The sequence below is a fragment of the Chinchilla lanigera genome, unplaced genomic scaffold (assembly GCF_000276665.1).
Source record: "Chinchilla lanigera isolate Chin_1 unplaced genomic scaffold, ChiLan1.0 scaffold00013, whole genome shotgun sequence".
Lineage (NCBI taxonomy): Eukaryota > Metazoa > Chordata > Mammalia > Rodentia > Chinchillidae > Chinchilla > Chinchilla lanigera.
Genome location: NW_004955414.1, coordinates 15,078,446 through 15,090,950, shown reverse-complemented (window position 1 = coordinate 15,090,950; position 12,505 = coordinate 15,078,446). Strand labels below are relative to the sequence as shown.

General features: G+C 38.0%; 1 protein-coding gene across 1 annotated transcript; it reads right to left on the bottom strand.

The window, feature by feature from the left end:
• Positions 1-3,430: 3,430 nt before the first annotated feature.
• Positions 3,431-12,014, bottom strand: LOC102013498 (vomeronasal type-1 receptor 90-like). Its single transcript, XM_005380444.1, has 5 exons — positions 11,915-12,014; positions 10,791-10,843; positions 8,218-8,334; positions 5,990-6,933; positions 3,431-3,560 (listed from the first exon to the last, which is right to left on the bottom strand). The coding sequence occupies exons 1-5, from the start codon at positions 12,012-12,014 to the stop codon at positions 3,431-3,433; spliced, it is 1,344 nt and encodes a 447-aa protein (XP_005380501.1).
• Positions 12,015-12,505: the final 491 nt, after the last annotated feature.

Below are 12,505 nucleotides of genomic sequence, written 5' to 3'. Positions count from 1 at the left end.
AATAGTGTTTAATCTCTACTTTGTTTTCATCTGTTATCCTTTGGTGTTCAGGAGGATGTTGTTTAATTTCCAAATGTTTAGGGAGTTTTTGTGTTTTCTTTTGTCATTAATTTCCAATTTCATTGCACTGTGGTCTGATAGTATATATGGGATAATTTCAATTCCTTTGCATTTACTTAAACATGTTCTATGTACTAGTATATGGTCTAATTTAGAGAATGTCCCATGTGCAGCTGAGAAGAATGTGTATTCTGATGCTGTTGGGTGGAACACTCTGTAAAGTTCTACGAAGTCCATGTTCACATATTTGGTTAAGTTCTGTTATTTCTTTCCCAATTTTTTGTCTAGTTGATCTATCTCTTTGTGACAATGGTGTGTTAAAGTCCCCTGTCATGACTGTGCTGCTACTTATTTCATTTTTCATGTCTGTTAAAATTTGTGTTATATAGTTGGGTGCTCCTGTATTTGGTGCACAGATGTTTATGATTCTTATCTCTTCTTCTTCAAGCTTCTCTCTCACAAGTATGTGGTGACCTTCTTTATCTCTTTTGATTGTTCTTGGTTTGAAGTTCACGTTGTCTGCAAACAGAATAGCTACACCTGCTTTTTTCTGGGTTCCTGTTACATGGAGTATTGTTTTCCATCCTTTAATTTTCAGTATGTGAATTTCCTTTTAATTAAATGTGCTTCTTGTATACAGCATATATTTGGATTTTGTTTCCTGATCCACTCTGCTTGTCTGTTTCTTTTGGTGGGTGCATTGAGAGCATTTACATTGATGGTTATAACTGATATGTAGTGGCTTATCTTTTTCATGGTATTTTCCTGCTGTTGGAGCCTCCTTTTTCCATTTGTTTAATTGCTTGCTCTACTTGTTGGTTTCTTTCTGTTGTTCTTGAAGTTGCAGTCTGCTTTGTCTCTTTCTTTTAGTACTTTTTGTAGGATTGGTTTGGTGCTCATGAATTTCTTCAGTGGTTCTTTATCATGGAAATATTTTATTTCTCCATTAAATTTGAAGGATAATTTTGCAGGGTATATCAATCTGGGTTGGAAGTTATTTTCTTTCAGTACCTGAAATACTTCACTCCAAGCTCTTCTTGCCTTGATGGTTTGTGTTGAGAAGTCTCTTGTGATTCTGATAGGCCTACCTTTATAGGTGATCTGTTTCTTTTCTCTAACAGCTTTTAATATTCTGAGATTTGTTGAGTTTCTGGGATCTTCATCACTGTATATCTGGGTGTAGATTTATTTTGGTTATGATTAACTGGTGCTCTATATGGTTCATTTATCTGGATGTCCAATTCTTTTACCATGCCTGGGAAATTTTTTGGGTATTACTTCTGCAAATAGTCTTTTTATGTCATTTGTGCTGACACCTGCTGTTTCATTAATACTTATTAATCTGACATTATTTTTCTTTGCTTCATCTTGCAGTTGTTGAATTGTTATTTCCCGGTTCCTTGTTGTTTATAATAGATCCCACCTTTCATGTTCGTGAGTGGCAATGCTGTCTTCAAGGTCTGAAAGTATCTTCAGCTTTGTTCATTCACTTTTTCAAGCTTTCAATGGAATTTTTAATTTCCTGGTTATCTGTTTGCATCTGTTTCATATCTTCTACTCCTTTTCTATACTGTTCCCTGAAGGTTTCCATGAGTTGTGTATGCTCTTCTATTTTCTTGTCAATGTTGTCTTTGAATATGCTGAACATTTCTTTCATTATTGCCATTTCTTTTTTCACCTGAGACATTATTTCTCATCTGATGTCTTCTACGGCCTGAAGGAGTTGTTTCTTTATTCATTTGCTATTATTTCAGAAATGTCAGGTGTATGACTTCCAGGCTGTTCTGTGTTGATGTTTCCTGGACTTGTTTTGGGTGGTGTGGAGGTCTGGGACTGCATTTGTTTCTTCATTTTGTCATTTTTGAAGATCCAGAGGCTCCATGCAGTGCAGCCTCACTCTCCTGATTGTGTGTGAGTGGCAGGGCGAAAGTCTGGAGATCTCCAGTGCTCAGTGTAGCTCCTGTGCTGGTGAGTGGTGGCAAGTTGTTGTCCCAGATGCTCCCGACATTTCTTGCATTCAATTGGCTCTCAGAAATGTGTGCGAAGGGCACGGGATGCTCGCCGGCATTCCTGAGACTGTCTAGGGTTCGGCCCAGCTTCTACAAGAGTAAGCGGGGGTGCCGGTCATTTTCACCAAGGCTTCATATATTGCCCAGGACAGAGCCTACTTCTCACACTGGCAGGGGAGGGTTGAGGGTGAACTCCTCCAGGCCACTGACTCTGTCCAGGTTTCAGCTGAGCTTCTAGGAGGGGTGCGAGTTGTTCTGGCAGTGACCACCAAGGCCCCAGAAGTTGTCCAGGGATCCACATGCCTCACACCCTAGTGGGGGAGGCACCAGAGTGGCTCCCCGGGGTTCCTAAAGGTGTCTGATGTTTGGCCCAACCCCAGCAGACACACTATGGGTGTGGTGGGTAGCCACTGAGGCCCCAGAGGGTGCCCGAGGTTTCGCTTGGCTTGCACATGTGTCAGGGAGGTGAAGCCACGACTCACCGGGCTTCCTGAAGATCACATGCTACTCTTGATTGTATTTATGAAGTGCAGTGAATGACGCATCTGGGGGTCCTATTCTTCAGCCCTTGCTGAAGTTCTTTGGCCATTCTGACCTGGTTGCAAGAGGATCAAGTGTTAGGCCAATCTCCTCCTTTTCTCCAACCCATAGTTCACTTTGTCCTCACCCTCTTCTTCACTTGTTGACTTCATCATCTGTTAGGTCTTTTTGTCAATGGCCATGAGTGGACATCAATCAGGACACCAGGGGCTTTGGCTTCATCCTTCATAATAAAAGTGCAAGACAACACCTATTTCCAAAGAAGCCCACCTCATCCATGTTAAAAATGTGTTCAGGCTTATAGCCCCCTTCCTCTATGATGGATTTGAACATGTCATTCACTTACTCCTCAGCTCTAGCTTTACTGCACAGGCAGCTTCTCCATGCAGAGAAATACTCTGGAGCCCAAAACATCTCTGAAATTTGTTAAACCAGCCCTTGATGGCACTAAATGGGGTTGGTCTAGTGGGAGAAGCACTCAACAGTCCTGCTTCTGCATTGTCATCCTCATTTTCATCCTCATCACCATTGTGAATGTCCATGCTTTCTACAAAACTATCATAAACTTTCTTGGCCTTCATCCAGATGGTGCTGATGTTCAGTGAGATATTCTTTTGCCTGCAGTCATTTATCCACAGGGCCAATGCAGACTCCATCTTCACAATGACGTTATTGAAGGAAGTGACCACTCTCTTTGCAGTCTTGTTAAAAGTCATTGTTGCCATAGACCTAATATTCTTCTCATCTTTCTTTACGTAGCAAACAGTAAATTCGTTGATCCCATAATGGTGACCTACAGCCATGTAGCTTTTGTCTTCCTTTCACATGTCAAGAAGTTCCACTTTTTCTTTGATGGTAAGCATCTTCCTCTGGTGCTTGGGTTCACTGTCAGAAGTCTTAGAAGGAGCAGAGCATTTGGGTGGCATCACAAGGCTTGAAATAAATTCAAGCCTTTAAGAAAATTTCACAAAACACAACATCACAGAACAATATTATGCACAGCAATCAAATGTTGATGTGAAGCAGACAAGGAGAGATGCTGAACACATGGGCACAGTGCAGGAGAGAAAACAGATTGATGTTACTGTCACTGAGTCAATCAGTGCCCAGGCTGGAAGACACAGACACAACCACAAACACACTCAGCCACCTTCTCTCTGACAAAGGGGCCAAACATGTTCACTGGAAGAAAGATAGTCTCTTTAGTAAATGGTGCTAGAAAAACTGGCTCTCCACATGCCAAAGACTAAAACTAGACCCATGTCTATCACCATGCACTAATCTACATTAAAAATGGATCAAAAATCTAAATATTAAAAGAGAAACACTAAATCTTGGAGACATAGAGGTAGGGTTAGGGTTCATATATAAAGCCCAAACTGTACAGGAAATAATTCAAAGAATCAACAACTAGGATCTCATCTTACTAAAAAGGTTTTGGGGCTGGGGATATAGCTCAGTGGCACAAGCATCTGCCTAGCAAGCTCAAGGTTTTGAGTTCAATTCCCAGTACCCCCCCACCCCCACAAAATAGCTTTTGTACATCAAAAGAAGTCACCAATAGAGTGAAAAGACAACCCACATACTGAGAAAACAGTTTAGTCAACTGTCCTTCAGACAAAGGACTTATATCTAGAACATATAAAGAATTGAAAAAAATTAGATCCCCCCCCAATTCAAAGACCCAATCCAAAAATGTGCATCTGAGATGGAATAAGCACTTCTCAGATGAAAAAATACAAATGGCAAATAAATACAAGAAAAAATGTCCAACATCACTGGTCATTTGGGAGATGCAAATTAAAACAACACTGAGATTTCATCTCACCTCAGTAAGAATGACTATCATCAAGAAATCAACCAACAACAAATGCTGGGGGGGCTGTGGGGACAAAAGAACCCTTCTTCACTATTAATGGCAATGTAGGCTGGTGCAACCACTTTGGAAATTAATCTGGAAATTCCTCAAAAACTTGGGATTCAAGGTTCTATTTAACTCAGCTATTCCCCTTGTGGGCATTTTCCCAGAAGAATTAAAAACATTCTACCACAGTGATGTATGTGCACCCATGTTTATAGCAGCACATTTGTCATAGCTAAATCTTGGAAACAACCCAAATGCCAATCAACTGAGAAGTGGATAAAAAAGATGTAGTATGTTCATGCAATGGACTATTACTCAGCTGTAAACAAAGATAAACTTGAGGCTTTTATAGGTAAATGGATGCAACTGGAGGCCATACTCATAGGTGAAATAAATCAGTCCCAGGTGTGTAAACATCATATTGTCTCCCTACTGTAAGAACTTGAAAGAGTAAATAATATCTAAAAGGTACATTATCTATTGTGAAAGAGAAAGAAACTGCTCAATAGGAAAAACAACTGGGATGAGGGAAAGGAGAAAAGAAAGAAAGAAGGAAAGGAATATATATATATATTCCTTAGGTATATATACCTAAGATAGCTAAGATAATTGTACAACTAAGTTCTATTGGTCTATTGGTTTATTGAGAGGAACAGTTAATGTTTAATTGTTTGATCAATGTTTATACATATATCTGGTAATCTCAGCTTTGAAGATAGCAACCATTGTTAATTTCCTATCATCTTGTTTGGAAATTCTGTATCACTTTAATTGTTTTGGTTATTTTGTTTTTGTTCTTTTCTCTTTAAAATAAAGAAACTTGTTATAATTATGTTACTATATATGATACTATTTAATTATGTCTAGAGAGTAAAGACATAATAGTTTTACTTTATGGAATTTTTGGAGAGTTTAACAACCCCACAGAAAAGCAACAGATACACTTATGCCACACAAACTTACTTATACACTCAAAACATTAAAACATATCAGTTATTATTTAACGTTATTAAAGTCATCAAATTGTTTATTCTGGTTCTCTGTTCTTTTATCGATTTCTTTTTAAATAGGTTCTTCAGATATAACTGAAATAAAATGCATCTGTGAAACACACAAACCAGTAAATACCATCATAAATAGAATACATATAACTATGAACACAATAACAATTTTCTCTGCCCATTTGTAATATATTCATCCTCTTTATTATTTAGTCTAGTCTCAAATACCAGTGAAACACATTATGTGCTTTTTTTCATATTATATTCTTAAGAATTTGAAATCAGATGAGATTTCTGATTCCAAATAAGGTTAAAATTAGAAACCTCTGCCTACTCAGGGACATATGTTGTTAAATCATCTAGTATATACTTATGAGGAACATGTTTTAAAGAAAATATATTTATGAGAAAAATCATAGTTATATATATTTCAAAATCCAACAGATTCAAAACAGTGGCTCATGGACAGAAAAACGATCCATCATGAAATATAAAACCATTTATTCACTTTCCACCACATGAATATGGAGCACTTAATCATTCGTCGTTCTGTACTGATAAGCACCAAGGGACTGACTGTGGCATAGCCATTGCCAATCAGCATCAGCACACAATAATGAATGCGGTCACTGTTCCACATGACTGAAGAAGTCAACCCGATAGCAGAGTCCAAAGTGTACATGACAATAAAGAAACTCATTAGCAACAGAACTGTCCGTGCGGCCCTTTCTTCTGCAGATGATTTTGGAGACAGGCTGGTGTTGTGAAGATGCTGAGACTGCGTTTTATGCTTGTACAAGAGAATCACCATGTACAGACTTGAGAGCATCATGAGCCCTATACAGGACATGTGCTGGAAACTCAGCAGTGAAAAAAACATGTACTTGAGGAAGGAATTAATGGGCAAAAGAGAGCAAGATTTAGTAAGAAACATGAGACTGTGTGAGGTCACATTGGGAGTGGCAACAGTGGAGATTAACATACGACTACTGATGACCATATTGAGGACCCACAAAAAGAGAAAGCGACACAGGCTCTGATGAAAGGATTTCTGCTTGAATTTTGCCAAACAGGAGCTTCTGGGGCTGAGGGTGATGGCCTGGAGGACACTGAGCAGGCAGGTGGTACAGATGGAGAGGTCCCGCATCAATCTATTCAAATAGATAATAGATGTACATGTGATGTCATCATTCAAATCCTGATACCCAAAATTGTCTATAGCTATGAAACCCACAGTCAGGAGCATCACTATGTGGATAAAGGCCAGGTGACCAACTGTCAGATCAGTAGCCTTAGGCCTGTGCCCCAGAAAGAATGTGAGAACATGAAAGAGAAAGAGAACCATGTTGGCAATGATCCCAACGCTGACTTCAAAGAAAACCATGTGCTGCATGCCAATGAAACAGGAATATTTGCTGTTTTTATTCACCTTCATGATGTAGAAGCAAAGAGCATATACCTGAAAAGAAAAGTGCCAAAAATTCCTTATCACAAATATCACCTCCTTCATCCATCTCAGCCAACACTTGATTTCATCAGAATATACGGATTCAACCCAGTGTGTCATTTTCCCACACATGTACTCAAGGCCACCTCATATCCTCCAGCATGTTTCCAGGTTCTATCTCTGTCCCACCGTTTCCTAATCACGGCTGGATTATGGGTCTCCCTGGACTCGCACACTACATCTGTAATACAACTGTCATATTAGGGAAAGTGTTTTAACACTTTTTTCTCACTTTAAATTTTCAATAGTCACTGTTTTCCTTGCCTTTGTACCTGCATTTACTTATTTGGTCATTTAGGACTCTTTGTATGATGAGCCTAGGAAAAACAACACATATTTTAATCTAATTATCTAGTTATCTCTACCATTTATGAATCACACACAGTCTCAAAATACAGAAGCTTGAATCATCTTGTACTTAATGTTCAGAAATGATATACAATTATTAAATAAAAATCTACATGCTATATATTATAAAGTATATAGGTAATGTTTAAATAAATGTCATTTATAGATATATAACAACACTTAAGACTAATGTAAAAATGTATTAAAAGAATGAGATGAAATAAATTAAAAAGTGGATAAAAATTTGTTTTCCCATGTGATATCTCTGAAATTTAAATATCCTTTAATTTTGTTTTAAATAATTTACTTTTAAAGAATATATAACCATTTAAAATTGCTCAATGCTGATATTAAAATTTTCTAGCACCCAGCAAGATATGACTGCATGATTTTCAGCATGTCTTAGGGGGCTGCTTCCACTAAGAGAAATGACTAAGTCTTGGCAGATATGTGCTGTTTCAGTAGGCTTACACACTCATGGTATCATGAGATCAGAGGCTCATTATGTGAAACAAGCAAAAATTCTTTGGAGTATAAAGGTGGTCTCCTTTTTTGAGAGCACTAGTCTGCAAAAGTGACAGAATTTGAGGCAGTCATACTCACTCTCTCATTTTAGCTCCCATGAAACACTCCAAGAGATGATAAAAGTATGGGAAATCATCTAACCCTTTCCAAATTTGATAGATCATAAATATCTCCATTAATAAAACACATATTCCAAGTATCTTTGTACTGTTATTATGTGTAATGTGAAGGAAGTTAATGTAGCAAGTTGTGTAATAAGATATTATTTTGCAAGGAAATGTATACTGGAATACATGAATATCTCAAGAAAACAAAGTAAAAGTAATCCTACATTCACACTCATGCTTCATCCAGCTCACATACTCCTATCATCACATAGTTGAGGAGCTCAGGCATGGGACCAAGAAGTTTCTCCATCAGCACAGTGATCTTGGAGACCCTCATGGTATCTAGGAGGCCTAACACAGCAAGCACAAAAATCTAATTTTACACATTGGAGGAAACAAGACGGCCTCAAAGAGTCTGGAGTTTAATCAATAATTGAATAAATCACAAGGAAAGTAACACAGAAGACCTGAAAGAGTTCTCACGTACAAGAACACACTGGAAATAAGATAGGAAAAGCATTTTGGGGCATAATGAGAATCAGTTAAACACACAAGAAGGAATATTGAAGGGAAACTTGCTCATCCTTTTAACTTGCCCTTTTCAGGAGTTCTCATAACTCACAGTGACATCTGTTGTATCCTCAGGAGAAATATAATACAATGCGTATTCTCATTAACAGTATGATGCAGGGTTAATTTGCTGACTTATGTTATCGCTACAATTTAAAAGACCACGGGCAATCTTATAGTACATGTCTTGAAGTAGGTTACAATTAGGAAGTCTCAGGTCCATGTGCTTGAGCCAATGGCAGGAGAGACCCAGGTCAATGAGAGATGGTGAAGACTCTGCTACCATGGTCCAAACTTGGGTGGTTCTGCCTTGTACATGAACACATCACAGTGTCATCGATTACTAGATGGTCAGCCCTGAGCACATAGCATTGGTAAAATGTACCGCTACCAGGAAAAGGAAGAAGAGAATTTCAGGATTTTATGCGATCATGAGCAAGAGGCATACTGTCCTCCAAAAATAGTGAAATATCTATTGTTCCTCTGAATTCAAAGTCTGTAACAAATGCCTTCGGGAAAGTGTCAGTACTTCAGGGCTATCTACAGAATCAAGATGCTTAAAGACATTTTGAGCAATGTCCAGAGAAGATCCTGCTATTCAAAAGTACAAAAACAGGAAAACCTAGTGCCACTTTGTCATAAGACAGGCTGTCATCCCTCAGAAATCCAAACAGTTGTGCATGATATTTTTCTAGTAATAAAATAAAGGCTATTTTCTGCTCTTGAAAACCAGTATTTGCTTTTAGTTGTCCCCATCACATTTGTAATTCATTACAAAGCAGTCTGCTACACATTTACCTATTGCCAATAAGTGATTACATAATCAACATTGGATGGAGGAATCTAACACACACATATAGAGATCAGGGAAGTTGAAAATATTTTGTTCTAAATTTTTTCCTCACAAATGGGATAATGCATTATTAATAAAAACAGAGGCAATATTTTTATAATAAAGACAGATAGACAAACTAACAATAGACATAAACGGTCTTCCTGTTACTCCTAGCCAAATTCTGGCAGAATATATTCTTAAATTATTTTAGGAAGGCATGGGAAATGTCTATTGTCATTAATTTGAATCCTTTATTGTTAGTATCACTGCAGTTTAACTTTCTTTGTGCTCTAATGTGAGATTTCATATCTCATATGAAATGGGAGCACATGGATAACAGCTGACATCATTAAGAAGAGATTCATAAAATGAGTAGTGTAAAAAGAAATGTGAATATGGTAAAACGCTAATACCTATTTTGTAGGAACGAAGTTAAGCTCGGTAAAGAAGATGCTTTAGAAGATGAGCCTTATTAAATAGTAAACAATTTAAAGCTTTTTAAATGAGCAAACACACATGTCATTGAATTATACTTTGAAATGCTTTATAAGGATTGCAGAAGAAACCAGAAAATTTCATGAAGACTCATAATGGAAGATTCTTTTATAAGGAGTGTAAATACAAATTTTAAAGCAACATTCTAAGCTGACAATATCTAATCTGAGAATTGATTTAGATAGTAAACCAAAGTCACTTAATTCAGAGGAAAGAATGCTTGAAATTAGTTTAGTATTTCACGTGAAAAAATCCATTAAATTGATGAGTCAATAAGTTAAAGCAGTACGACACTTATAAAACCAATTCTATTTGCACTGCACAGTAAATCACCCTCTGAGTTACACAATGGCTAAAACTGGAGAATATACTGCCTACCCTACTAATTCTGCATCCCTTGAATGTAGACCCACTTACCTACTGGAACATGCAGAAGGGTCCAGCACACCAGACAAGAGACGGCATACTTTAAGAAAAAATTATCATTAGCTCATCTCTCAGCAGGCCTGTAATTTTAGTGTCAGCAAAAAGGTGAGAAGACCCCACTGGGGAGGACAGAACAAAGAAGTCACCAGTGGAGCATTTCATCGGTCTCTCAATATTATTTTATTCTCTGTGGGATCATAGCCATCTGGGCAGAGCTGTGCTCAAACTTTTCTCTAAGTTCCCTTGATACATATTATGAAGGGGGAGAAGGGGCAGAATCAAACATTCCACATTGATTCTCTCATTTTGATGATAAGTTTCAATTAGACCAAGCCCAATACTCTTTGTATAATGATTGCGCTCTGGACTAAGAGACTGCTGGAAGCTCCCGTGAGTTCCCAGGGGTTCTAAAGTTCATCTCCAAACAATGTGTCATGGGCATCTCCTTCCCTAGTCCATTTCCAAGTGGAACCTTTCACTTCTATGAATTAGTGGTCACATACCTTATGATTTCCAAGTTTTTGGATTCCAATTTCAACCAGTGTGACAAACTTAACTATGAATTTAAAGAGAAATAATGTGACAACTGGAAAAACACAAGCAGAGGAAATGAATGATGGTTGAGGTAATTAATCATAGGCGATTACACAAAATTGAAGCTAAGGCATAGCCTCAGTTGCTCTCCATTCTACACAGAAGCTGAATGATCGGCCCTCATTCTCACTAAGAGGTAGGAAGAGGCTAATACTTTCTCTGGAAAACATGATATGAAAATATTTCTCAGTCATAATGTATTTTACTAAAACTATAGACAGAATTGTGAACTATGGAACAAAATGGGACCTTGTGAACTAGTAAAAATAGATAAAAAACGCAATACTTTACCTAGAATCTTTGATGTCTCAACTACCAGAATTATATTATATTTTAAAGCAACTAGTATCAATACGCCAAATGTTAATACAACTATAATAAATGAGAAGACTAGGTATTTCTTGAGACAAATGGAAACTCAGTCCTGCAATATTAACTATATAATATTTTACATGTTAGGCCCACAGAGGATCAGACATTACAGAAATAGTCCTCCAAGAAGTACATGTCAAAACTCATGTAATACATAAAAAAGTGTTAAAAATGTAATGTATGTAACTAGGTTTTCAAGCATTATTTCATATCAGCAATGAGAACACAAGAAAGAAAGACAAAATAGAAAATCTTTGGAGAAAAAAGTGGCCCAACTTGACAAACGTCAAAAAAAACTCAACCAAGAAATTGAAATTTGCTACAAAAAAAGAATTAATTAAATGATATCTCAGATTTCTGCAAAGATGTCAGAGTGCTGAGCACTGGCAAAACAGCCTCTGAGCAATTTGGAGTCCAGACACTGAAAAATAGCAATATAGACAAGAAAAGGAGGGAAATGCATCCCTGGGACCCAGCAAGGATCTGAAGCAAGAACTGGTGTCCAGCTGAAAAGTGAAGTGAGAGACTTCAATCTGGAAGAGGGAGGTTACAAGTGGTGCTTTCTCCCTGAGCGTTTATTCATGGTGTGGGAGGGACATTTTGAATCTTCAGAGGCATGATGATTACTGGCCACTCCAGAGGCCTCCATGGAGAAATGTACCAGTGAAACAGAGCAGAATAAGCTGTGGACTGCAGTGGTCAGTGAGTGATTCCAGCTTGGTTTGGGAGTCCCCAGGAGGGTGTGATTGGTTGGACACCATTTTGGAAAGTGGCAAACTGAACTCAGTACATGTACTCATAGCAGCTTCGGTTTGGCTCCATCTAGTGGCTCCCAGTGTCAGGGTGAGGTACAGCTGTGGAGACACCCAAGGTCTGGGAGCCAAGTTCAAGTCCTCAGGAAGCGCCCAAGGTACTACCAACTCAACAACTTGGGTTACAACCCACAACCAGAAACCAGATGGAGCCTGAGCTTCAGTGGAGCTACTGAAATTAGCAGCTACTGATAGCTACTGCTACCCAGTGTAGGCATGCTGGACTTATTCACCAATCTGACATACTGGGATCAGTCAGCACAGATCTTGGCTTTGTCTCCTCTCTTTGTCTACCAGTGACACCAGAGACAAGCTTTGAAATAGACTTTTTTTTTCTTTTCTATTTCCTTTGGTTTTTGTTCTTTTTCTTGCTTTTATGAGGGTGAACATTGTTTCTAGTTTTTTGCTGTTTTTATTTTGTTCTGTTCTTGTTTTTTTTT

Coding starts and splice junctions, on each gene's coding strand:
- LOC102013498 (XM_005380444.1), bottom strand. CDS start 12,014: ATGGTGTCCAACCAATCACACCCTCCTGGGGACTCCCAAACCAAGCTG. Junction 6,934..8,217: donor TCAACTATGTGATGATAGGA/GTATGTGAGCTG, acceptor TTTTCTTTTCAG/GTATATGCTCTTTGCTTCTA. Junction 3,561..5,989: donor AAGTGCTCCATATTCATGTG/GTGGAAAGTGAA, acceptor ATTTTCTTAAAG/GCTTGAATTTATTTCAAGCC.